Below are 26,882 nucleotides of genomic sequence, written 5' to 3' on the forward strand. Positions count from 1 at the left end.
CTGCACATTCTTAGATATGTGGAAACAAATACATTTTGACTCTTAAGAAAAAACACTTGATGGCACACTGAAGAATGACACCATAAGTTTATAAACATAAGAGGCAGGGTATAGTTATTGCAAATTGATGGAAAACATCAGTGTGCTTTCACTTTGTTTGAAGAGAAAGTGTTTCCACTCAAAAGTTTTCAGTGCCAAAATACCTAATTACCCTTAAAGTATCACCAAAATTGGTTTTAAACATTACTCAGAAAATAAACTATTTCCAATAGTAACAATCTTAATTGCCTTTTATAAGGACTATATTATAACTTTCATTCTTAAGGGTCTTGTATCTCCCTGTAGGATTATCACAAACCACCTTCTGGATTTCAAATAAACTAATTCTAACCCAGTCCCAATTAAAAACTATCCACATTCACAAGCAAGGAACACTACTGCACATTACACTCATAGTTTAGGAATGTGTGCTTCCTTCCCCCCACCCCCCACCAAAAAAAACCTGACAATGCATCTATGAATTACATCTCATTATCTGAATTTATAGCACAAAGTGCTTCTGCTCTTCTGTATTAATAATACTGCAGTCTCAAAATACTTCATGAACCCTGAAGTGATTCTCTATGGAAGGAGCTTCGTTTGCAAAATGAATTTGGCTAGTCACCTGCATACCAAAATCTCCAAGTATCTGAACAAATTTCTTGTGCTCCTTTCCAATCCAAGATCTCATTGGATCATGTACTTGGTAAGGTGTTACATGGGTGTGAACAATAATCCCTGTTTGTGCAAATTCTTTCAAGACTTCTGGATAAGTAATCCAAGTATTGCTTCCCCCAGAATGACCGCCATCCAGCCAGTACATTGTTTTTATGCTTTTGATAAAAGCATCAATGTTCTTGTCTTTCTTGGCTTCTTTCAATTCAAAAAGCAACTGATTCAAAACAACACAACCTTTACTGAATCCAATCAAAGTAAAAGAAGCACCATTTAGTGATGGTGGATAAAAACTCATGGCAGACTCATCAAATTTTTCACAGGTCCTCTCTTTTTCTCCCCGGCAACCATTAGTAGTATGAGAAGAACTGGATCTACAATTAGATGCTTTGGCGTCCTTATTCAAATCTTTCACATTCTTCTTTGGTAGCAAACTCTTCTGACTTAAGTTAAAAGCATTAACTAATAACGTATAAAGGTGCTTAAAAGCTCCAAAGTCAGTATTGTGTTCTGGAGCACCAAACATATTGCTTTTCACAAAATTGTCATAGCAGCTGAATTTGTGCAAATGCATTCGGGAACACTTTATCACCCAAATATAACTATTGGGGAACCGGTGGGCTAAAATGGTGGCAACATTTTCTAGACTCCAGTTTTCCCACTGATAATTCTCAGGATGACGAGTCATAATTTCATGGTAATTCTGAAAGGTAAGAAAGATAAAACAAATATTAAATACACAGTTATGTAAAATTATTTCCACAAAATTAGTTTCCCATTTTTATTGGGGAGGAAGTAGGGATGTTATAATGACCTATGGTTAATGTACTAGAAATGAAAACTATAAACCTATTACCTTCTGGCTTTAAGATTTTAAACAAATCACTTCTTCAGTTTAAGCCTCAAATCCATCAAACACAGGGTTATAAGATAACGCTAAATAGCACAGTAGAAATTTTAAAAATAAAACACTTTAGAATGATTATAGATTTTTAAATGGATTTTATTTAGTATACATATGATCTATTATTCCTAAGACATTAACTAAATATAAAAATTTGGTTTCTTAGACAGATTTTTTGACCAACACAGAATTCTAAAATATTTTCCTATTAAAGCTGCTATCCTGAACTCCTCCCTCTTTGGATTACTCTAGCAACCTGAATGCTATGTTTAATTTCAATTTTAGTATTACAAAGCTGCAATGAACATTATAGAAAAATCTTCATGTATATCTGTGATTACATCCTTAAAAATAAATTCCCAGATGTGGAAAAACTAGGTCAAAGAATATTCATAAGTTAAGGTTGTCTATATAGACTACAATACTGTCTTCCAGCGAAGTATGTATAATTTTTCTTTTATCTTTGTTAAATTTCATTGGCACAGGATAACTTATTCTAATTTGAATTTATTAAAAATTTAAATGAAGTTGAAATTTTTTTTTTTTTTAAACATCTTTATTGGGGTATAATTGCTTTACAATGGTGTGTTAGTTTCTGCTTTATAACAAAGTGAATCAGTTATACATATACATATGTTCCCATATGTCTTCCCTCTTGCGTCTCCCTCCCTCCCACTCTCCCTATCCCACCCCTCCAGGCTGTCACAAAGCACCGAGCTAATATCCCTGTGCCTTGCGGCTGCTTCCCCCTAGCTATCTACCTTACTACGTTTGTTAGTGTGTATATGTCCATGACTCTCTCTCGCCCTGTCAAAGCTCACCCCTCCCCCTCCCCATATCCTCAAGTCCGTTCTCCAGTAGGTCTGCGTCTTTATTCCTGTCTTACCCCTAGGTTCTTCATGACATTTTTTTTCCCCTTAAATTCCATATATATGTGTTAGCATACGGTATTTGTCTTTTTCTTTCTGACTTACTTCACTCTGTATGACAGACTCTAGGTCTATCCATCTCATTACAAATAGCTCAATTTCATTTCTTTTTAAGGCTGAGTAATATTCCATTGTATATATGTGCCACATTTTCTTTATCCATTCATCCGATGATGGGCGCTTAGGTTGTTTCCATCTCCGGGCTATTGTAAATAGAGCTGCAATGAACATTTTGGTACATGACTCTTTTTGAATTTTGGTTTTCTCAGGGTATATGCCCAGTAGTGGGATTGCTGGGTCATATGGTAATTCTATTTGTAGTTTTTTAAGGAACCTCCATACTGTTCTCCATAGTGGCTGAACCAATTCACATTCCCACCAGCAGTGCAAGAGTGTTCCCTTTTCTCCACACCCTCTCCAGCATTTATTGTTTCTAGATTTTTTGATGATGGCCATTCTGACTGGTGTGAGATGATATCTCATTGTAGTTTTGATTTGCATTTCTCTAATGATTAATGATGTTGAGCATTCTTTCATGTGTTTGTTGGCATTCTGTATATCTTCTTTGGAGAAATGTCTATTTAGGTCTTCTGCCCATTTTTGGATTGGGTTGTTTGTTTTTTTGTTATTGAGCTGCATGAGCTGCTTGTAAATTTTGGAGATTAATCCTTTGTCATTTGCTTCATTTGCAAATATTTTCTCCCATTCTGAGGGTTGTCTTTTGGTCTTGATTATGGTTTCCTTTGCTGTGCAAAAGCTTTGAAGTTTCATTAGGTCCCATTTGTTTATTTTTGTTTTTATTTCCATTACTCTAGGAGGTGGGTCAGAAAGGATCTTGCTGTGATTTATGTCATAGAGTGTTCTGCCTATGTTTTCCTCTAAGAGTTTTATAGTTTCTGGCCTTACATTTAGGTCTTTAATCCATTTTGAGCTTATTTTTGTGTATGGTGTTAGGGAGTGATCTAATCTCATACTTTTACATGTACCTGTCCAGTTTTCCCAGCACCATTTATTGAAGAGGCTGTCCTTTCTCCACTGTACATTCCTGCCACCTTTATCAAAGATAAGGTGTCCATATGTGCGTGGGTTTATCTCTGGGCTTTCTATCCTGTTCCATTGATATATATTTCTGTTTTTGTGCCAGTACCATACTGTCTTGATTACTGTAGCTTTGTAGTATAGTCTGAAGTCAGGGAGCCTGATTCCTCCAGCTCCTTTTCTTGTTCTCAAGATTGCTTTGGCTATTCGCGGTCTTTTGTGTTTCCATACAAATTGCGAAATATTTTGTTCTAGTTCTGTGAAAAATGCCAGTGGTAGTTTGATAGGGATTGCATTGAATCTGTAGATTTCTTTGGGTAGTAGAGTCATTTTCACAATGTTGATTCTTCCCATCCAAGAACATGGTATATCTCTCCATCCATTTGTATCATCTTTAATTTCTTTCATCAGTGTCTTATAATTTTCTGCATACAGGTCTTTCGTCTCCTTAGGTAGGTTTATTCCTAGATATTTTATTCTTTTTGTTGCAATGGTAAATGGGAGTGTTTTCTTGATTTCACTTTCAGATTTTTCATCATTAGTATATAGGAATGCCAGAGATTTCTGTGCATTAACTTTGTATCCTGCTACTTTACCAAATTCATTGATTAGCTCTAGTAGTTTTCTGGTAGTATCTTTAGGATTCTCTATGTATAGTATCATGTCATCTGCAAACAGTGACAGCTTTACTTCTTCTTTTCCGATTTGGATTCCTTTTATTTCCTTTTCTTCTCTGATTGCTGTGGCTAAAACTTCCAAAACTATGTTGAATAAGAGTGGTGAGAGTGGGCAACCTTGTCTTGTTCCTGATCTTAGTGGAAATGCTTTCAGTTTTTCACCATTGAGGAAGTTGAAATTTTGTTCATATATTTATTAGCCATCTGGATTTCTACCTGTGCCTGTTCATATCTTTTGCCTTTTTTTATTTGGTTTATTTATAAGTATTCTATATATATTAATAACTTTTTGTTTATGTTCTAGGACGTACATGTAAGTTTTGTTTTCCTTTCAATTTTTATTCATAATATCCTTAAAAAAGGGAAATTCATTCAAATTTATTTCATTTATTCTATAAAATTTATTGGATATGTACTGAACAGTCATGGATCAGAAGAGATGAAACCCCTGCCCACACAGAGTGCACATTCTAGTACAGAGATACATAATAACTCCATGAGTTAATAGAGCAGCACCCTCCAACAGAAATATAACATGAGCCACATGTACAATTTTCTAGCAGCTACATTAAAAAAAAAAGTAGAAAGTTAACAGGTGAAAAAAAAAATTTTTTTTTTTTGGCCACGCCCTGCAGCATGCAGGATCTTATTAGTTCTCCGACCAGGGATTGAACCCATGCCCCCTGTTGTGGAAGCATGGAGTCTTAACCACTGGACCGCCAGGGAAGTCCCAAAATTATTTTTAATAATACATTTTATTAAGCCCAATACATCCAATATATTATCATTTCAACATGTAACCAACGTAAAAAATACTGAGATTATTACATTTCTTTTTCTTTCTAAGTTTTTGAAATCTAGTGTATATTTTACACTTACAACACATCTCAATTTGGGTGCTAAATTTTCATCGGAAATACTTGATCTGAATTTAGATTTCATAAGATTTACAGTTGCAAAAGTAGATTCACATACCCAAGTTGCTCAAACACACTTAAAAGTTTTCCAGGAACTGAACTATCAGTTTTTAGATTTAAAGTTAAATACAATTTAAAATTTAGTTCTTTGATCACACTAAATTTCAAGCGGTCAATAGCTACAAGTAGCTAGTGGCTGGACAGTACAAGACCTTATAGACGTTATATGGTGATAAGTGCGATGGATAACAAAGCAAGGGAAAAGGAGCGTAAAGTTTTGGAGTGGGTGGAAGATTATTATTTAAACACAGGGTAGTCTCCAATAAGACAATAGCTGAGAAGGGCCTGAAGGAGCTGAGGGATTGAGTCATGATTATTTCAGTCATAAGGAACTGCAAAATGACCTGAAGTGGAGCCATCGTTGGTGTAACCAAGATACACCAGTGAGACCAGTGTACCTCCAGTGAAGTGAAGAAGGAGCAAAAGTGACCACTAAGAGGGTCACAGAGATTGCTGGTGAAGAGGGGAGGTGCTGATCATGCCTCGTAAGATACCCTGAGGACTTTGGCCTTTGCTCTGATAGGGTGTGGAGTAGATGGCTGATATAATCTGTTTGGAAGGATTACTCTGACTCCTGTGTGCAAAGGGGCAACAGTTTGAAGCAGGGAGACCAGTATGAGGCTACTTAAGTATAACCCCAATGAGAGAAGGTGGCTCGAACCACAGTGGTAGTAGAAGCAAAGGTGGTAAGAACTGGTCAGATTCTGTATATATTTTGAAGGTAGAGTCAACAGCATTTGCTAATGGACTGGGTATAGGGTGTGAGAGAAGGGAAATAGAACTGTACTTTTTCCTTATTTCTAACAATCATATACCAAACATTTTTAAATGCACCTCTCTTTTGACCTAGTAATTCTACTTCTAGGAATTTATCTCAGGGATATACTTGCACACATGCATAAATAAATCTGTCTAAGGACATTTATTCCTGCTTCAGAAGAATGAGGCAGTTCTATGAGCACTCATACGGGTTGTAAAATAAGGGCTAAAAAAATGCCTGAATGCTGAGCTATCATTTGTGTTTAAAAAAAAAAAGTTTGCGTCAGCATAGAATGTCTCTGGAAGGACATATAAATCAGTAACAATGGTTAGCCTTAGGGAAGGGAAATTGGAGACTGCCTCCAGTCATCCAAAGGGATGAAAAGGAGACTTAGTTTTCAATGTACAACCTTAAATAAAATGAATTTTTAGCAATATACACATTTTTCTATTAAAAAAATGAAGACTAATAAAAGTAATACTACAAAAATTTAGTCTACATGCAAAGGTATAAGGAAGATATAAAAACCACCAATCCATAAAACCACCATTAGAAATAATCACTATTAAAATTTTGGTGTCTAGTATTCCAGTGTTCTGTAGTATACATACACATATACAAGTATGTATGTTAAGAAAGCGTTCTGTATTTCTTCCCTCAGCAAGATTATACACACAGTTTTCACTTAAAAATGCTAGAGGCATGATTCCTTATCAATAAGTATAGATTTGTATAATTTTTAGACTTCCCATCAAAAAGATTAATACCAATTGATACTTCCACTGGAAGTATACATGAGTGCTTATTTTCTCACATCCTTACCCACACTGGCTATTAGCATTAATTTTTAAAATATCTTTGCTACTAAGATAAAATGATATCTTACTTTTAATTTGCATATTTTTATTCCTAATCAGGTTGAACATTTTTCTATGTTTATTGGCAATTTTCATTTGTTAATTCTCTATTCATATCCTTTGATAACTTTCCCAAAAGGATGCTCAAGTCCTTCTTAACAGTTTTTACCTCATTAATATTAAGTTTGTCATATATGTTAAAAAAAATCTATTCCCAGAAGGCCATCATTTAAGTTTTTTATGGATTCTGCTACTGCCTTCTGCACATCCAGATTTATGAGATATAAAATTATCATAGGAGCTTAGATCTGAAAGGGCTCATCTAAATCCTTTTTTTTTTGTTTTTTGATAAATATCTCTTTTTTTATTTCAGTGAGACAACAAATTTGGGCCCTTTCCCTTGTCCCTACCTATAAGAAATCTACACTCTTTTTCTGCACAGAACGCTTTTGTCCAAAAAATGAAAGAATTTGCAATTCAGGCACCAATGTAAAGAATAGAGGGATGAACATGAAAGGAACTACCCCCACATGCAGAGGTGGGCATGCGTGCACACACATGAGCATCATCAGAAAGGGAAGGAACAAATTTCCAACACAAATTGAAAGGTGGAAATATTCTTGCCTATTGAACTTTGACTTCCATTTCTTCATATATTCATCAGTGGGCATTTGTGGGTCACTAAGCACAGTTTACAGTCCCTCAAGAACACAGTCCAGTGGGAGAGACAGAGATAAATAATTACAAGGCAATATGATTACTGCTGTAAAGCAGGGATATGTGAAGAACTGTGAGGGGACATAGAGAAAGGGAGACTCAAACTATGTTTTGGGACATCAGGGAAGGCTCCACAAATACATGAGCTCAGTTTTGTAGTATTAGTAGAAATTCCAGAATTATGCAGTAGAATTCCTATTATGTCTGAAGTAGGAATATTAGTCAGGTCTTCATAAAGACACCCAAATATTAGTTGGGAAGAACAGAGCCAACACTGAATTATTCTATGGATTCCTAAATAGCTAGTTATAAGTGCCAAATACAAAAGAAAGCTCAAACATCTAAATCATTTTTATAGCTAAGGAAACTGAGCTCCTACAAACTATACAGTTATTTATATTATATAGTTATTTAATGAGCTAAAATGAATAAGATTTTATGACTCTGTTTAGTCTCTACCACATAGGAGGTGGTAAACCTAAAAACTTGGTGTTTTCTTTGATTAACCAGAGGTTACATGATCAGAGTAGGAAAATGCTCATACTAAGTAACTGTGTGTATGTACTAAAATGTAAAAATAAGATTGTTACTCTTGTGTCTAATAAGTCCAAATCTAAGAACAATGGATAAGTACTCCCATATTCTAGAAAGAGACACCAGACATCCCCATAGGACTTGCTAACAGGTAGTCAAAACCAGTTCTGCAACCCAGGCTACTATACAAGGCCAATCTACAGAAGAGGTGGAAGAACGTGGTTAGAAAGGGTTTTCTTTTGAGAGAGTTTTCATCCCAGTTGGGAATGCAATGCACTTACTCTCCCAGTAGGGGTTAAAGGGTGGGAGGCATGCTTCCTCATCCCCAGTGAGGCAGGCGGCAAGAGAATCTCCTGGAGAGATTAAGGGGTAGTTACTCCACAGGTAGATGCTTGCTGACCTGCAAAAACATAAAGGCCTATCCCACACTGCTACTGAAGTACTGGTACAAAGGATTTTTAGGAAAACTTGACATGTGTCTCCATGATAAAGACTTAAGTTAGGTGGACTATTGTTATAGCAGAGTGAGGAGAGCTATATAGGGTACGAGCTGTACTTCCATAAAAAATGGGTCAACGGGGCATCTTCGCTGAGCATAAAGTGGACATCTCACGTAAGCAAGCTAAAAGGACCGTAACAGGAACAGCCTAAGAAGGCTGCTCGACATAGCACACGAAGCCCCAGGGTATATGGTCAGATGTGAAATAGTAGAGTGTGTGTGTGTATATGTGTATGTGTGTGTATGTGTGTGTGTGTGTGTGTGTGTGTGCGCACGCCCATGGTTCTTGGCACAGAGCTCCTAAAACCCTTGGAATTTCACGGGTGACAGGGGTTGGTCACCAGAAAGACCAAGACATGATGAGAAGTTTGGAACTTTCAACCCCACTCCCCATTCTCCAGAGAGGGACTGGAAATAAAGTTAAAGATTGATCATACCTATGCAATGAAGCCTCCATAAAAATCCCCAAAGTACAAGTTTGGATAGCTTCCAGGTTGATGAACACAGGAGGTGCTAGGAAAGAGGTGCACTCAGAGAGAGCATGGAAGCTCTGCACCTCTTCCCACATACCTTGCCCTGTGCATCTCTTCCATCTGGATGTTCACCTGTATCCTTTATCATATCCTTTCATAACAAATGGGTAAACAGTATGTAAACTGTTTTCCAAAGTTCTGTGAGCCATTCTAGCATACTAACTGAACCCAAGGAGGGGGATCGTGCAAACCCCAATCTATAGCTGTTCAGTCAGCAGTACAGGTGATAAACTGGGACTTGGCGACTGGCGTCTGAAGTGGGGAGGGGAAAAGACTTGTGGGACTGAGCCCTTAACGTGTGGAATCTGACACTAACTCCAGGTAGATAGTATCAGAATTGAATTGAATTATAGGACACCCAGCTGGTGTTGCAGAGAATTGCTTGGTGTGGGGGGAAATACCCACACATCTGTTGTCAGAAATATTCTGAGTGTGGTAATAGTGTGAATAGCAAAGGAGAGTCACATAGGAGAAATGAGTCTTTTCCTACTCACCAGGACATACACTTAGGGCATGGTCATCTATATATCCTAGTGTTTAGGAAAGCAAAAGTTTTTAAAAGCTAAACTTGGAAATGACCCAAATGTTCATGAACTGCTGAATGGGTAAGCAAATTGTATGTCCATACACAGAAAACTACTTGGCATTAAAAAGAAATAAACTTCATGACAGAAACAACAGAAAGAATGAATTTCAAAAGCATTAGGCTAAGTGAAAGAAGCCAGACACAAGACTACATACTACATGACTCCTAACTAATGAAAATCTAGAAAAGGCAAAACTATACTGAAAAGAGAGCAGATTAGTGGTTGCCTGTGGCTGAGAAAAGAGATTGACTAAAAGTAGGGCACAGGGGTACTTTTTAGGGTGATCAAGATGTTGTATTACATGATTATTGTGATGGTTACATAACTGTATTCGTTGAAATTCATCAAATTGTAAACTTACACTTAAAAATAGAAATAGGGCTTCCCTGGTGGCGCAGTGGTTGAGAGTCTGCCTGCCGATGCAGGGGACACGGGTTCGTGCCCCGGTCCGGGAAGATCCCACAAGCCACGGAGCGGCTAGGCCCGTGAGCCATGGCTGCTGGGCCTGCGCGTCCAGAGCCTGTGCTCCGCAACGGGAGAAGCCAGAACAGTGAGAGGCCCGCGTACCGCAAAAAAAAAAAAAAAAAGAAAAAAAAGAAATACCTACAATCCTGTATCCTGAGGATTTAAAAAGCAAGAAACTCAAGAAAATTGGACAGTACCTACTTAAAAAAATTCTGATCCCCCTCCAAAATCACTACTGATAAGAAAAACATCAGGAGGTACCTAAAGAAAAGTGAATTACTACGGCCTCAGCTTTCCTGTAATTCAAAGGATAAAAGGGCAAGCATAGAATAAAAAAGGACATACAATAAAAGATGACTGCAAGAAGGAAATCAAAAAAGTAATGGTAATTAGCATTTAAAATTACACTGTCAACCAGATCCAATTAACATCAAATAATGAATCTGTGTTAACATGAGGCAAAACTTCTAATGGTATCCTACAAAGTTCTGTTTGGCCCTATTCTGTTCAATATTTATCCAAATTAAAAATAAAGATATAGAAAGAATGCTTATTTAATTTATATATGATATAAATGAAAATAAAGGTTCTAAAAGGATCAATACACTAAAAGATGAGCTGTATCTCACAGGGTAAATTTCATAAGAATAGACATTAGGCTCAAAAGAATCAAGTGCAAAGAGAAGGAAATCTGAGCCTAAAAGCCCTTCATATAATAATAGCCAAGTAGCACTTAATACATTGTTCAAAAGAACTTACGTTTATTCATTCAATAAGCTATCTACTGAACACCTACTTCATGCCACTCACTAAGCATCGCAGATATAACAGTGAAGAAAACAGACATGAAGCGTGCATCATACTAGTGGAAGACAGACAAAATCCAAAATGAATAACTAATATAGTAAATGAAATGGATAAAAATGAATTATCCTAATTATTTATTAGGAGAAAAGTTGACAGGGATCCTGTGCACATGTATGATTATTAAATAGGATGGTCATCAAAGGCCTCACTGTGAAGGCAACTTTTGACCAGAGACTTGAAATAGGTGAACTAATGAATCCTAACAGACATCTGCAGGAAGATTGTTCCAGGCAGTACATGCAAACTTGAGGTCAAGTGTGTCTACCATGAGCAATATGAAGAAGGCTGGTGTGGCTGGAACCTTCTGTGGAGAGTAAAACAGATAAAGGAAACAGTCAAAAAAGCAGCAGGGTGGGAATTCCCTGGCAGTCCAATGGTGAGGACTCCAAGCTTCCACTGCAGGGGGCACAGGCTCAATCCCTGGTCAGGGAACAAAGATCCTGCGTGCCAAGCAGTGTGGCCAAAAAAGAGAAAAAAAGAAAAGAAAAGCTACGGGGTGGTAAAGGTAAATAGAGTGAAGGGCCTTGCATGCCATCAAGAGGACTCTGGCTTTTACTATGAGTGGCACGGGAAGCTGCTGGTGTTTTGAGCAGAGGTGTGGTATGATTTGACTTAGGTTTTTAAATGATTATTCTGATCACTTCTAGATACATTTAGGAGGTAAAGCCACTTTATTTGCTGATGTATTAAGAGAGGACAAAAGGATAATTTCAAGATTTCTAACTTGAGCAACTAAATAGGAAGTGTTTCCATTAACTGAGAGACAAGATGATGACTACAGGAAGAGCAAGTTTAGGGACAAAGATCCAGAGACTTTAGGTAAATGTCCGAAAGGAAATACGTGCATGTAACTGGCAAGTCTAAAGTTCCAGGAATAGGCTAGAACACAAATGCTGAAGGTCGTCAGAGTATAGGTAGCATGTAAAGCCACAAGACTGAAAGAGATCACAAAGGGAATAAAGGTAGTCAGAGGAAAAGTCCAAGAACTGAGCGCTACAGAACTCCCCAATAATTAAAAAGGTCATCAGAAAGATAAGAAGGGAGGGTAACTCATTGGGTATTCACATATTTAATCCTCATTGATATCCTATACATCATTATTCCCATTTTGTAGCTGAGCTGGCTGCAACACAGAGAGATTTAACAATTGGCCAGATATTTCATAGCTAAAAAGTGCAGAATCAGGGTTTAAAACTAGGCGATCTGGCCTCAGAGCCTTTGATGCATTATTATTCTCTATTTCTTCTCTAAAAGCCCTGGGTTTTTAGAGGACTTCATACTCTGCATAAATCAACAGTATATCACTGTCCAAAAAGCTAATGGAATCTCAGGCTACTTAAAGAAATGGATGATGTCAAAATGAAAGGAGGTATCAGTCTAACTATATTTAGCACTTTATAGATTTCACCTGAAGACCTGTGCTAATATTCTGACTTGCCCACTTTAAAAATATTTAGTAGGTGTTCAGTGGTAGTTAGTTATCATTACCATCATCATCATTATTATGGATGCACACAGTAGCTGGTCCACAAAACCCTGGAAGCCACTGTCAGCAATGCCATGCTGATTTCCCAAACCGAGCAAAAGGGCATCAACTGAGTACATTAAATTCCTCCTCTTAAACTGAAATACCAGTTTTGATTAGCAGTCAACTAGACCAGTCAGTTATTTGGAGGGCAAGAGAAAAAACTACATATACCTTCATCATCATCTGACTCAGGGCACAACGTCTGTAAACATATTTTTTTAAAGCATTAACTTCCAAAACAATAATTGTTTAATAAACTAATTATTTCACGGTTTAAGAAACACAGCCAGCCATATTTTAGCTTTACCTCTCTATACCAGCACTACCCAAGAGAACTCTGTGATGAAGGGAATGTTCCGTGGAAATCCTCTGTAACTGCACCGTCCAGTACAGCACACACAAACCTTAGGGGCCGCTGAGCATTTGAAATGCAGCTAGTGCGACGGAGAAACTGGATTTTTAATTCTATTTAGTTTTAATTAAATAGCCCCATATAACTAATGGCTACCCTATTAGACAAAGCAGTTCTAGATTAAGATCTAGATTAAGGCCCAGCTTTCCAGGACAACATAGCCATGTATATTTGCCTGCAGCCGCAAGATTAATAATAAAGATAAAATCACACACAAAAAAGTACAGAATTTAGGTGAGCATCAAAATATTGACATGCTTAACGATTCCTGTCCCTTTTCTTCCACCCATTCTCCCCTTCTTAGGGTTACTGAGTGTCACACCCTAGTACCAGTATTTTGTCTGTTTACTTTTTAATAACTGCCAGCACGCTAATTTAAAAGCCCTCTCTCCGCCTCCTGCCCCCCTCCCCCACCGATCCTCTGAGAAACCAAGTTATAGAATAAATACACATTTTCTCGTTTCTAGGTCTTCAATTCCACCCCCTCGAAACCTGGACTGACGGCTGGCTCTTTCGAGGTCGTAGCCCTCCAAGGACACCTCCTGTCTAGGGCTCTATGAGGAGGGGGTCAGGGCGTGGAAGGGGCGGTTCTGGATTTCGTGGAGCCACCCCGTTTAGCGCCATGTGTGAGTGTGTTCAGGCGAGGCAAGGAACCGGGCCCCAGCTACGAGGGAGGAATCTAGAGAATTCGCATATGTACAAGAAGAAGGAGCAGGTGCCCAGGCAGGCCGCAGGTTACCTGCACATCCCCGGGGAAATAGAGTACGTGATGCTGGGGCGGTGGTTGCGGCTCCTCCTTCGCCAGGTCCCCAGGGAGGTCCCGCCGTTCCGGTCCCTCCCCAGCGGCCGCCGCCGCCGCCAGCAGGACCAACTCGTTGCCTCGCTGCGGGTCGGCTCCCGGCACCGCGGACAGCTGCACGCACTGCTGCCTGCACCGCTCGGCTGACGGGGAGCCGAGAGCGCCGCTGCGGCTGCTGCTGCCGCCCAGGTTCATGGTTCCGGCCTGAGAGCTAAACGCTGCGACTCCGATTCCGAGCTGCGGTAGCAGGAGAAGCAGCGGCGGCGACCGCAGGAGCCCGAACCCCCACATGGGTCGCCGCCGCCAGAGCGGGTCCTAGGGTGTGGGAGGGCCTGAGGGAGGACGTTGGGCCGGGTGCCCAACGGTCTGCGGGAGCGACCCGGGCGAGAGCCGACCCCGAGGGCAACGACGGCGTCAGAGGCCGACGTCCGCGCGCAGCGTGCGTAAGGGAAGGAGGGGTGTGCGCGAAATCCGACTCCGGTTCCCGGAGGGGGCGATGAGAAGGGGGCGTGGCCTGAGGAAGGACGTTTGTGATTGGTGGGTTCTGCCGCGGCCGGGAAGTTCGAACGGAAGTCTGGGAAAGAGCCTGAAGAGAGCAAAGGAGGCGGGAATGAACTGAGAACCCCGAGCAAGGAGGGCGGCAGTTGTGATACAGGCGCAGCAGCAGGTGCTGCCCGAAGGCCGCTTCCAGTACGGGGTAGAGAGTTTTGAGTATACCATGCTCCCCTTTCGGTAAGCTCAACTCTCAGGTGAGGTTTTTCTAGTCCTTCGAGCCTTAAAAGAGATACAACCCCAAAGATTAGAGTAATTCTGTCCTGTTACAGAAATCTGTGGGAAGTTTTCTGCATGCCCTGGATGAAGGGAATCTCCCTCTTCTCATACTCTCGAGTTTCTTTGTAGGTACACAAAGATTTCTAAGTTCTTGGGAATTTATTTAGATAAGAAGTTTAATGTGTCTCTGATTGGTAGCAGGGAGCAGGGCACATGGGGGAAAGGCGTTAGTTGTTACACATTTGCTGTCGGTGTTTGCAGTCAACGGGATTTGTTATTTTAAGGTTTTCAAAAACCAGCTTGAACAGTAGGAAAGTCATAGGTGTCCAACAACCATCTGTGACCAGTTGTGTATGAATAAGATTTGGACAAATGTATGCTAAAGACAGGGAAGGGAGGGGAGAGTCCAGTATTCTAAATTTAAGTGCTTGTGAGGCAAGGCACTGTAAAGAACCTTGTGGGAGAGAATATTACTGAGAATTTAAAATATTACAGCCAGCATTTATTGAGGCATACTATAGGCCAGGAATTGAACTAGGTACTTCATATATTAACTGATCTGAGTTTATATATGTGTGTGCTTAAGCACACATACTGTTTTCTTACTCCACGTATCAAATATTAATAAATAGCCTTGAAGTAAGAGCACAAATTAGCAAATGATAAAATGATAAAATATATATATTTATATATATATAAAGTATATATATATATACTTAGTGACTTCATGGAGGTGTAATATGCTAGCCTACTCTAAATTATTGAGTTCCATCTGACATCATAATAGTGTAACCAATCAAAATTGTTTATTATTCTAAGTATATCTATCTACTGCTTTCTAAAAATAAATGGTTAAAAAGAAGCAGAGGCTAATTATATAATAATGAATATATATTAACCATATTTTGGCAACCAGCTTTCATTCTATTTTGTGAATCACATGCACGTTGTTACTGTCTCTTGTTAAGTAGAGGATTACTGAAATGTAATCCAAAAGCCCAAACATGTTCATGTACTCCAAATGCAGCTTTTGATTTTTGTGGTCTTGTTTTTAGGTTGACATTTTAACTGAATCTGTCACTATTGATGGGGATGGGGAGTTCTCGTGTTTTGGAAAGAAAATTAATTGTAGTAACATTAAATATACAAAAAGTTATTTCAATAGCTCTAAGGTAATTGAAGTCTTTGAGAAATACAAATAAAGATTTAAAGGGCAGAGTAAAGAAACAGACTGAAGTGAGCACAAGGTTTTTTCCCCACAGTCAAGGATTTACACAACCCTACAGGAGCCGCTTCCAGAAAAAGTAATAGCTCTCAATTCATCAGTTGAGGTATTATGTCATTTATGGTAAGTCATTAACATTGTAATTCCTTCTGATAGGTCCCAGTGATATTATTGAAGTATCTGTTTTCTTTCTCCGTCCCCTCTTCCTTTTCCCAGGAAGACCAGTTTTGTAAATCACTACTTTTCTATCAACCATGGGCACAGACAGCCCAGCACTTCCTCTCTTTATTCTCCTTAGGAGCTGGGCTTTCCTTCCTCTCTAGAGATCTTACTCATACAAAGTTGCTGTAACCAGTTGTTTGAGTTTACTCCTTTCTAACAGATAGAGATCTCCACTAAAAACTATTAGAAATAATAAAGTTCAGCAAGGTTGCAGGACACAAGATCAATATACAACACTTAATTGTGTTGCTATACACTAGCAATGAATAATCTAAAATGAAATTAATACAATTCCATTTACAATAGCATCAAAAGGAATAAAATACTTAGGAATAAATTTAATGAAGGAAGAGACTTGTATACTGAAAGCTACAAAACATTGTTGAAAGAATTTAAAGACCTAAATAGCACTGGGTGTTCACTCTGGCACCTGTTGCTCCAGCACTGAACCCCTCTGAGGCGAAGGTGTCGTTTTTGGGAGGGGGGAAGGTCTCATGCTTAGAAGGAGCAGAATCAGCTCGGACCTGGCCCTCAGGGCTTCTGCTCCCACACTTTGGGACCTGATCCTGCCCCTGAGAGGGTGGTGACACCCACTGAGCACAGGAGAAGCCCAGCTTACATGTGGCTCTGGTTCTAGCCCCTCTATCTCCAGCCCCTCAAAAAAGGTGATAGCTACCAGCACACCCTAGCGGAAGACTTGACCAGTGCTCACTTCAGATCCAGCTCTCCCACCAAAGCCACTGGGCACACATAGACTGAATAGAGATGTTTCCAAACAAGGACACCCCTTCAAAACTGGGATAGGTAACTGTTTCACTTAATTTCACAGAGACAGAGAAAGTTAAGCAAAATGAGAAGACAGAGGAATTTGTTCCAAACAAAACAACAAGGAAACAAACTGGAAAAAACAACTAATGAAACAGAGATTAGGCTCCTTGAAGGGAGGACTGCCAAAACTCTTGTGGACATATTTTAAAGCAACCACACCCAGGCTCCACTCCAGATCATTAGAATTCAGAGATCAAGCACAAGGGGAATAAAATAAGATATCAAGGAGATTTGGCTAAGTTATTATTTATAAAACACATAAGATGACTCTGAATGGTGGAAAAAAGAAATCAGACAGGCTAGGGACCTTGGGACTCGAGGAATATCAAGGTGGTGAATACCCTAGGTTTTATTTTTGCCTTACATACTGCAGAAGTGATGCTAAAGAATTCAGAAACACCAGTGGACACAGACAAATGTGTGTCTTGAAGTCTCAAGAAAAGCCTCTCCTAGACACAGCACCAGGAAAGGGGAAGCCTTGAAATATAGAAAACTGTCAGAAAACAAATTCTCTATCCCAGCCAAATATCACAGAAAAAGACTTTGGCTACACCCAACAAGCAAAGGCTGAGTGAGGAGCCTCAGCTTCTTATAATGAGGTACCCCAACACCCCTGCCAGGGTAGTGTCAGAGAAGGCCAAGTAGAGAGCCTGGACTTTCATCTCCATTCCCCCCCACACACACCCCCACAGTGCAGTGGATACTACACTGGACTGGAGAGTCAGGACTTTTACCATCTCCTAGCAATAATGAGATCTCCTCCACCACAGTGTCATTATAGACCATGTGGGGAGCCAGAACATCTACATCCAGTAGTAATGAGGAACTGTTCCCTCCCATCCAGTATCAAAACAGGCCAAGTGGGGAATCTGGACTTCTACCTCCACCTGGTAGTAATAAGGTAGCAACTCTTCTCAGCTGGAGTGGTATCAGAGAAAGTGAGTTAGAACCAAAGTTTTAAATAAGATATAGAATCATAAAACATAATATAAAAAATTCCAGTTTTCATTTGAAAACCACTTATTATAACAAGAATGAGGTAAGTCTCAACTGATTGAAAAGTGACAACCAACATATACCAAAAGTTAGATGTCAGAGATGTTAGAATAATCTGACAAAGATTTTAAAGCAGCAATAAAAAACATGTTGCAACAAGCAATTACAAACACACTTGAAACAAATAGCCTCAAGAAAGAAATTGAAAATTTCAACAATGAAATGGAAGATATAAAAAAAAATAAAGATATAATGGATGGACTCAAAAGGAGAATGTAGGGAAGAGAGGAAAGAATAAGTGAATCTGAAGATAGAGTAATAGAAGTTACCCAGTCTGAACAACAGAGATAAAACAGACTGGAAAAAAAAAAACTCAGAATGCTAGGGGCTTGTGAGACCATCACAAAACACCTAACATTCATGTCATTAGACTTTTGAAGAAGAGGAGAAAAAGAGTAAGATTGAAAAAGTATTAAATAATGGCTGAAAAGTACCCAGATTTAGCAAGAGACATGACCTATGGATTTAAGATTCTGAGTGAATCCCAAACAGGATAAATCTAAAGTAATCTATGCCAATACCCATCATAGTTAAACTAAAGACAAAGAAAAAACCTTGGAAGCATCCAGAGAAAACTGACACCTTTCCTATAGGGGGAAAATAACCCAAATGACAGCAAATTTCTCATCAGGAACCATGGAGCGCAGGAGGAAGTAACACAATATTTTTCAAGTGCTGACAAAAAAGGAACTGTCAATCCAGAATCCTATACCTAGTGAAAATATCCTTCAGAAGTGAAGGGGAAATGAAGACATTTTCAGATGAAGGAAAACTAAGAGTATTTTTAACCAGCAGACTTATCCTAAAAGAATAACTGAATGAAATTCTCTAAACAGGAAGGAAACAATAAAAGATAGAACCTTGGAATATCAGGAAGAAAGAAAGAACATGGTGAGCAAAAATATGGGTAAATACAGCAGGCCTTCCTTTTCCTCTTGAGTTTTTTAAAATTATGTTTGACAGTTGAAGCAAAAAATTACAACACTGTCTGATGCTATAATTTTTCTTCTACATACATATATAAATGTATAGAGGAAATATTTAAGACAGTTATACTATAAATGGGGAAGGGCAAAGAGAGGTATGGTATCTATACTCAAACTGGTAAAATGATGACACCAGTAAACTGATAAGTGATGGATATATAAAATAATACTTAGATCCAACTGATTAAGAATCTATACAAAAAGGTATACTTACAAAACACTATAGATAAATCAAAATGGAATTCTCAAAATGCTCAAATAACCTATAGGAAGTCAGGAAAAAGGAGACAGCTTGGGGGAGAGGTGGTGCTGGGGAACAGAACAAACAAACCAAAATTTAAAATGGCAGACTAAAATCTAAACATATAAATAATTATATTAAATGTAATTGGTCTGAGTACACTAATTAAAAGGCAGAGATTGGCAGAAGTGATTAAAAAGCACATCCCAACTCTATGTTGTCTATAAGCAACTAACTTCAAATATAATGATACATCAAATAAAAACTAAAAGGGCAGAAAAAAATATAATATGCAAACATTAAACAAAATAAAACAGTAAAGGGTATCAGGTAAAATTGACTTCAGAGCAAAGTAAATTACTATAGATGTGCAAGACGTTACCTTTAGGCGAACCTGAGCAATTGGTACATGGGATCTCTCTGTATTATTTCTATAACTGCACATGAATCTATAGTCATTTGGATATAAGTTCAATTTTTAAAAATTTCATTAAGCTCATTTTTCATCTTACTGCAGGCAACAGTTTTGCCAGTTGTTTGCTATCACATAACATAGGTCACCATTTTTCAAGGCTTCAATATAATTTCCTAATTGACTTAGTATCCCAGATTCCCCACACTGCCACCAGGCTCAGATATCAATCTAGACCTTTTCTTTGCAATGGAAAGGGAATGTCATTATTCCTGATATGTGAAGAAAGACTTCTTACTTACCAGAGAATGAAAACAAAAGAAAACAAAGAGAATCAAATCCTAGTTTTAGTCCCTGAGGCCCTGGGCTGCCTTTGTTTCTGGGAGTTACCTTACTAGCCTTTTTTTTTTTTTTTTTTTTTTAAGAACAACTTTTTCATATTTTATTAAAGTACACGAACTTTATATGTACTGTTTAGCAAATTTTTAAATTTATAACTTATTTTTAGAGAAGTTTTACATTTACAAAAAAACTGAGGGGAAGAGAGTGCAGAGTTCCCATATTCCCCCTCCCCCCAACCCTAGTTTCCCTATTATTAACATCTTCCATTACTGTGGTACATTTGTTACAATTGATGAGCCAATAATGTTGATTACTTACATCTATAGTTTATATTAGGGTTCAATTTTTGTCTTTTACATTTTATGGATTTTTGTCAAATATATAATGCCATGTATCCACCATTAAGGTACCAAACTGAATAGTTTCACTACTCTAAATATCTCCTGTGCTCCAGCTATTTTATCCCTCCTTTCCTCCCTCCCCTAGAATCCTTGGAAATCTCCAATCTTTTTATTGTCTCCACAGTTTTGCTCTTTCAAGAATGTCATGTAGTTGAAATCATATAGCATGTAGGCTTTTCAGATTGACTTCTTTCACTTAGCGATAAGCATTTAAGCTTCCTCCATGTCTTTTTGAGGCATAATAGCTCATTTCTTTTTATTGCTGAATAATCCATTGTGTTGTTATACCACAGTTTCTTTATCCATTCACCTACTGAAGGACATCTTGGTTGCTTCCAAGTTTTGGCAATTGTGAATAAAGCTACTATAAATACTTGTGTGGAGGTTTTTTTATGGACATAAGTTTTCAAGTCATTTGGGTAAATACCAAGGAGTGTAGGGTTGATGGACCATATGTTAAGAGTGTGTTTAGTTTTTCAAGAAACTGCCAACTGTCTTCCATAGTGACTGTACAATTTTTGCATTCCCACTAGCAGTGAGTGAGAATTCCTTTTGCTCTACATTCTCACCAGCATTTGCTATTGTCAGTGTTTTGGCTTTCAGCCATTCTAATAGATCAGCCATTCTAATAGTACACATCTAATAGATGTGTACATCATTGTTTCATTTTGTAATTCTCTGATGACATTCTCTGATGACATATGATGAGTGTCTCTCCATATGCTTACTTGCCATCTGTATATCTTTTTTGGTGAGGTGTCTGCTTAGATATTTGGCCCATTTTTATTTAGTTAGTTTATTTTGGGGGGCTTTGTTGGGTCTTAGTTGCGGCATGCAGATCTTTCGTTGTGGTGCGCGGGCTTCTCTCTAGTTGAGGGGCACGAGCTCAGTAGTTGTGGCACATGGGCTTAGTTGCCCCACGGCGTGTGAGATCTTAGGTCCCCCACTAAGGATTGAACCTGCATCCCCTGCATTGTAAGGTGGATTCTTTACCACTGGACCACCAGGGAAGTCCCTGGCCCATTAAAAAAAAATTTTTTTTCTTATTGCTGAGTTTTAAGAGTTCTATATACATTTTGATACAAGTCCTTTACCAAATATGTATTTTGCAAAGATTTTCCTCCCAACCTACTGATTGTCTTTCATTCTCTTAACAGTGTCTTTCACAAAGCAGAAGTTTTAAATTTTAATGAAGTCCAACTTATCAATTTTTTTCTTTCATGGATTGTGCTTTGGGTATTGTATCTAAGAAGTCATCGCCAAACCCAAGGTCACCTAGCCTTTCTCATATGCTATCTTCTAGGAATTTTATTGTTTTGCATTTTACATTTATGACTATGATACATTTTGAGTTAATTTTTGTGTACGGTGTAAGATCTGTGTGTAAATTTATTTTTTTGCATATGATGTACGGTTGTTCCAGCACCATTTGTTGAAAAGACTATCTTTGCTCCATTGTATTGCCTTTGATCCTTTGTCAAAGATTATTTGACTATATTTGTGTGGTTCTATTTCTGGGCTCTTTATTCTGTTCCACTGAGCTTGTCAATAGCCCTTTAATAATTTCCCTTATTTGCTCATGCTGATTTGAGTTGAATTTTTATCAGTTACTGCTGAAATATCACTGATTAATTCAAGCACTTGGTACATGCCAAGCACTGTGCTAATCTCTTTACATAAATTTAACCACAGCAGTCTTTTGAAATAAATGAAGAAACTTGGGATTTGCGAGTTTAAGTAACATGTTGAAAATCATACCACTTATAAGTGATCCAGGTCTGTCTGCCTGTCTATACTGTATTACCTGTCAAAGATGACCTTGTTACTCCTCACTGGGACTATTAAAGTTGCTCTAATAGTCTCTCTTCTGCTGTTTACTGCCTTTAATTATAGTATAGTTGCTTTCTAAATTAAATACTGAGTACTTAGCCAGCATTGAAATCCTAAACTACTTCTCCAGCTTTTTTTCCTGTACTCTCTTACTTGCTCAGTGGGACTACTCTATGATTTTGTATTACACCCTCGCTTTACTATATATCACCTAACCTATTCCTATACTTGCTGCATCTCCAAGTATTAAAATTCCTTCTGTCAAAGTTCATCTCAAATGCCTCTTCTCCCTTGACCCTTCCCCATTTTGTACCCCAACTTCACCCTAAAACTGGAATTGAGAGCTTTCTCCTTAAAATCACCAAAGCATTTCATTTAAACCTCACTTGTGACACACCTTATGCCTTGTGTTTTAGTTATGTGAATTTAACTACTAGACTGTCACCTCCTCAACAGCTTGTATACTATGTAGAACCTGGCATTCATTAAAAAAAATTTACTGACTGTATAATATCTACCAAAATCTGCACTAAATGCTGGAGTGGCAAAGATCAAAGACATAGCCACTGCCTTAAAAAAAAGTTATAGAATGGTAGAAGCCAGACCAGAATGCAGTTATTTTTCTGTAATTTAAGTCTTACTATGAAAGTAAACCTCTGATACTGTGGGACAGAGTACAGAGTGTGGAGTACTTAATACAGTTTGAGTTTGGGAAGGAGAGAATACTTATCAGAGGACAACAAATAAGAGTTAGGCTCCTGAATTAACAACATATGCGATAGCCGAAAGACCTAAGAGATCAGAACACATTTGGAGTGCAAGTAGTTCAGATTAGCTATACCATAGTGTTAAAGAATGGCAAAGGATGAAGCCAAAGAAGCTGAGAAGGGCTATGTCTTAAAGAAATTTCTGAGTCTTGCAAAAGAGTTAGCATTCTTCTCCTGAGGACATGAAAGTCATTATAAGGTTTCAAGCAAGGTGAAGTCATGATCTCACTCATGCTTAGATGGATCATGCTGACAGTTATGTGGATAATAAATTGGAATTGGCTGAGACTAATGACCAGAAGGAAGACCAGCTAGCAGAATGTTACAGTAGTCCAGGTTGTATAGTATTAGGATCTGAGTAGGCCAAGGAGAAAAGAGAACTTATTTGAGAGATGTTTAGGAGATAGAATTTATAAGACTTGGTGATGGGGTACAGTAATTCTTTCAGATCTCAAGTTCTCTACACCTGGGGATTCACCTAGACAGTATCTTTGTCCTGCTAATTTAAAGAGATACTCCTGGGCTTCCCTGGTGGCGCAGTGGTAGAGAGTCCGCCTGCCAATGCAGGGGACACGGGTTCGTGCCCTGGTCCGGGAAGATCCCACATGCCGCGGAGCGGCTGGGCCCATGAGCCATGGCCTCTGAGCCTGTGCGTACGGAGCCTGTGCTCCGCAACGGGAGAGGCCACAACAGTGAGAGGCCCGCGTACCGAAAAAAAAAAAATTAAAAAAAAAAAAAAAAGAGATACTCCTTCCTAGTCTACTGTATAAATTACTAGGATCCATCTCCCTCCTCATCACCAAGAGCCCCCTTGCCAAGAGAACCTCTACTGCCAAAGGAACTCTCCAAGGAGAGTTCCTTCTCCAAAGGAACTCTCCAAGCCTTATTATCAGAGCCTCTGATGCTACTAGAAGATAAAAAAGCCCCCACTCACACTGCCAAACTTGGGAGAGATATACTCCTAAATGGAAAATTAGAACTTACTTTCTTAGAAATAATGTTAAAAGATAGGTACTTAGACATGTCATGTGTTAAATATCCCTTTTATGGTCTATTCTAGGAACGTAAAACTGTTTATGGCACTTCAATGACAAGTTCTAAACATCCTTCTCTTTAAAAAACTTGAAAATTCAGTTGAGGACTTCTTTTTTTTTTTTGCGGTACGCTGGCCTCTCACCGCTGTGGCCTCTCCCGCTGCGGAGCACAGGCTCCGGACGCGCAGGCTCAGCGGCCATGGCTCACGGGCCCAGACGCTCCGCGGCATGTGGGATCTTCCCGGACCAGGGAACGAACCCGTGCCCGCTGCATCGGCAGGCGGACTCCCAACCACTGTGCCACCAGGGAAGCCCAGGACTTCTTATATATACTGATGTACCAAGGAGTGGGGAACAGTCCACTTCAGCAAGAAGGAATATTTTATTGCTGACATTCTTTAAAATTGCTGTCACATAATGATAAAGATAATAAAAAATAGACCTATTTTTAGTCTGTTTTATTATTGTCTTTAAATTTTCTTGCAGCTAATGCATCCCGTATTGCCTACTCCTGGAGCTGATGTTTTCTCTTTCCCCTCTGCCCCACTTAGTACACTGCTGCTTATGTATGAATTAGAAGTTGGGAAGTGAAAATCAGAGATACATTGTGAGACAGGGAAGAATTCTGAAGGAAAGAAGCCTGGACATGAATCTATATTGTCCATTTTACCAACAAAATGATCTGGGCTAGTAACAACTTCTCTGAGCCTCAGTTTTCCCATCGTTAAAATAGGGTTATATCATACTAAATGAAGTCAGACACAGAAAGATAAATATCATATGATATCACTTATATGTGGAATCTGAAATATGGCACAAATGAACCTGTCTACAAAACAGAAACAGACTCATAGAGAACAGACTTGTGGTTGTCAAGGGGGAGGGGTGGGGAAAGGAAGGACTGGGAGTTTGGGGTTGGTATATGCAAACTATTTACATTTAGAATGGATAAATAACAAGGTCCTCAGGTATAGCACAGGGAACTATATTGAATATCCTGGGATAAACCATAATGGAAGGGAATATAAAAAAGAATGTCTGGGGCTTCCCTGGTGGCTCAGTGGTTGAGAGTCCGCCTGCCGGTGCAGGGGACGCAGGTTCGTGCCCCGGTCCGGGAAGATCCCACATGCCGCGCAGCGGCTGGGCCCGTGAGCCATGGCCGCTGAGCCTGCGCGTCCGGAGCCTGTGCTCCGCAACGGGAGAGGCCACAACAGTGAGAGGCCCGCGTACCGCAAAAAAAAAAAAAAGAATGTCTGTATGTGCAGAACTGAGTCACTTTGCTGCACAGCAGAGATTGGCACAGCATTGTAAATCAACTACACTTCAATTAAAAAACTAGGATTAAAATATCTATTTTTTGTGGATTAAATAATGTACTTAAAGTACCTGGCACTTAGCATATATTCTCAACGAATATTAATTCTCTCCTGTAGTAAACATTTTCATATTTTCTGGCTGCCCAGGACGTTTTGAATATATTTGCTATGTTTAGGGAATTTCCGATCTTAATGTAAGTGCTGTTTCCCCAAGGTAAGCTCTGAAAACGAAATTTCCAGACTGTCATAGCGAGGGCACAGACATGTGACCTAAGCTTCAACATTCAGCATACCTGCATAGACTTTGATCTGGAAGTTAGTAGCTTTGAGGAAGCAAAGATTCTGATCGGAAGTCAATTTGCTGATAAAGGCATCTGACATTTGGGGGTGCAGTGCTTGCAACGTGAAATTCCTAGGGCAGAAGTGGCCTTGGTGGGAGTGGGAGTGGCAGCACTTGCTTTTAGTGTCTGTTGGGGCAGAAGTAAGTAAGACTCTGACTTCCTCATTGGGGCAGTTGTACGGGTAATTGTAAGCATTATTCCTGGAAGTTTAGTTCCATCCCTGTTCCTCCAGCCTCCCAACAATTTTCTGAGATCTCCCACTTCCTTTTAAACTTCTTTCTGCTCATTCAGTCAGAATTAGCTTATGTTACTTGGAACTGTGAGCCATGACTGATACACATTTCATCACTGCTATTGTTAGCTTTGAGTAGCAGGCTAAGAAAAATGTCAAGGTAGAGGCAGTAATGTATATAATTTATAATCACCTTAAACAAAAGTACATAATTCTATAAAGTGAATCCTAGAAAAGTTTAGTGAGCTATAACTGAGTGGAGATTGAAGAATATAGCTTTTGAGGAAATTATGTATAATATTAGAATACTTTTGTGAAAGTTTTTTCTCTATAGCTCTTGGAAATAGTTAAGAGAACTTAGACTTTCATGTCCCCCCAAAGAAAGTATTTCAGAACCAGTTTATAAAGAAAATTTAATCCCTGGATATTGACTCTGCAAAGCAGTCCCAAGTGAGTTTATCAATTCAAGTCAAAGCCAGAATCAAAATAAATCAGGCATTATATGGCATATTAAATTTCTGGAGCTCAACTCAGTTCTCTTAATCTCTTAGCAGCAGTAACAGAGTGGCAGCTCTCACTCATTGCAGTGGGGAAATAACAAAGCAAGAGTAAAATTGCTGTTGCAAAATGAAGCCCATCAACACATTTCCATCTAATGCATTATAGTTCATGAATCTCCCAGGGGCCAGAAAAACACAGTGAAGCCTTTAAAAGTGAATCCAGATGTCAGCCATACCATAGCAGTGCTTTAATTATCAAAAAAGAAAGAAATAACTCCTTAGGTACATTCTAAGCAGGTGTTCCTTCACGGAAAATAGAATAGCTGAAGAAACAGCTGTGGCATTATATCTGCTTCAATCAAGGTAGAATTTTGCAAGTATTAATCTATACAACATGATGACTAATTAATATTAATTACTGCATTTTACAGATGAGGAAACTGAGTGCCTTATATGACAACCATTTTTAATTCAAAGTCTGTCAGTCTTCGACAAGTTTATCACAAAATGAATTTATTTTGCAAGGCCTTTTAAGTATCATATAGCATGCGTTGATTTTATAGAAAACATATATTTTACAC

At 38.8% G+C, this 26,882-nt stretch overlaps 1 protein-coding gene across 1 annotated transcript; it reads right to left on the minus strand.

Annotated features, from left to right (window-relative positions):
* Positions 1–334: 334 nt before the first annotated feature.
* On the minus strand, positions 335–14,088 carry CUNH2orf69 (chromosome unknown C2orf69 homolog). Its single transcript, XM_029225922.1, has 2 exons — positions 13,738–14,088; positions 335–1,417 (listed from the first exon to the last, which is right to left on the minus strand). Exons 1-2 carry the CDS (start codon positions 14,086–14,088, stop codon positions 590–592), a joined length of 1,179 nt encoding a protein of 392 aa, XP_029081755.1. The 3' UTR covers positions 335–589.
* Positions 14,089–26,882: the final 12,794 nt, after the last annotated feature.

This window comes from Monodon monoceros, unplaced genomic scaffold (genome assembly GCF_005190385.1).
Source record: "Monodon monoceros isolate NGI ecotype Baffin Bay Population unplaced genomic scaffold, NGI_Narwhal_1 Super_Scaffold_16, whole genome shotgun sequence".
Lineage (NCBI taxonomy): Eukaryota > Metazoa > Chordata > Mammalia > Artiodactyla > Monodontidae > Monodon > Monodon monoceros.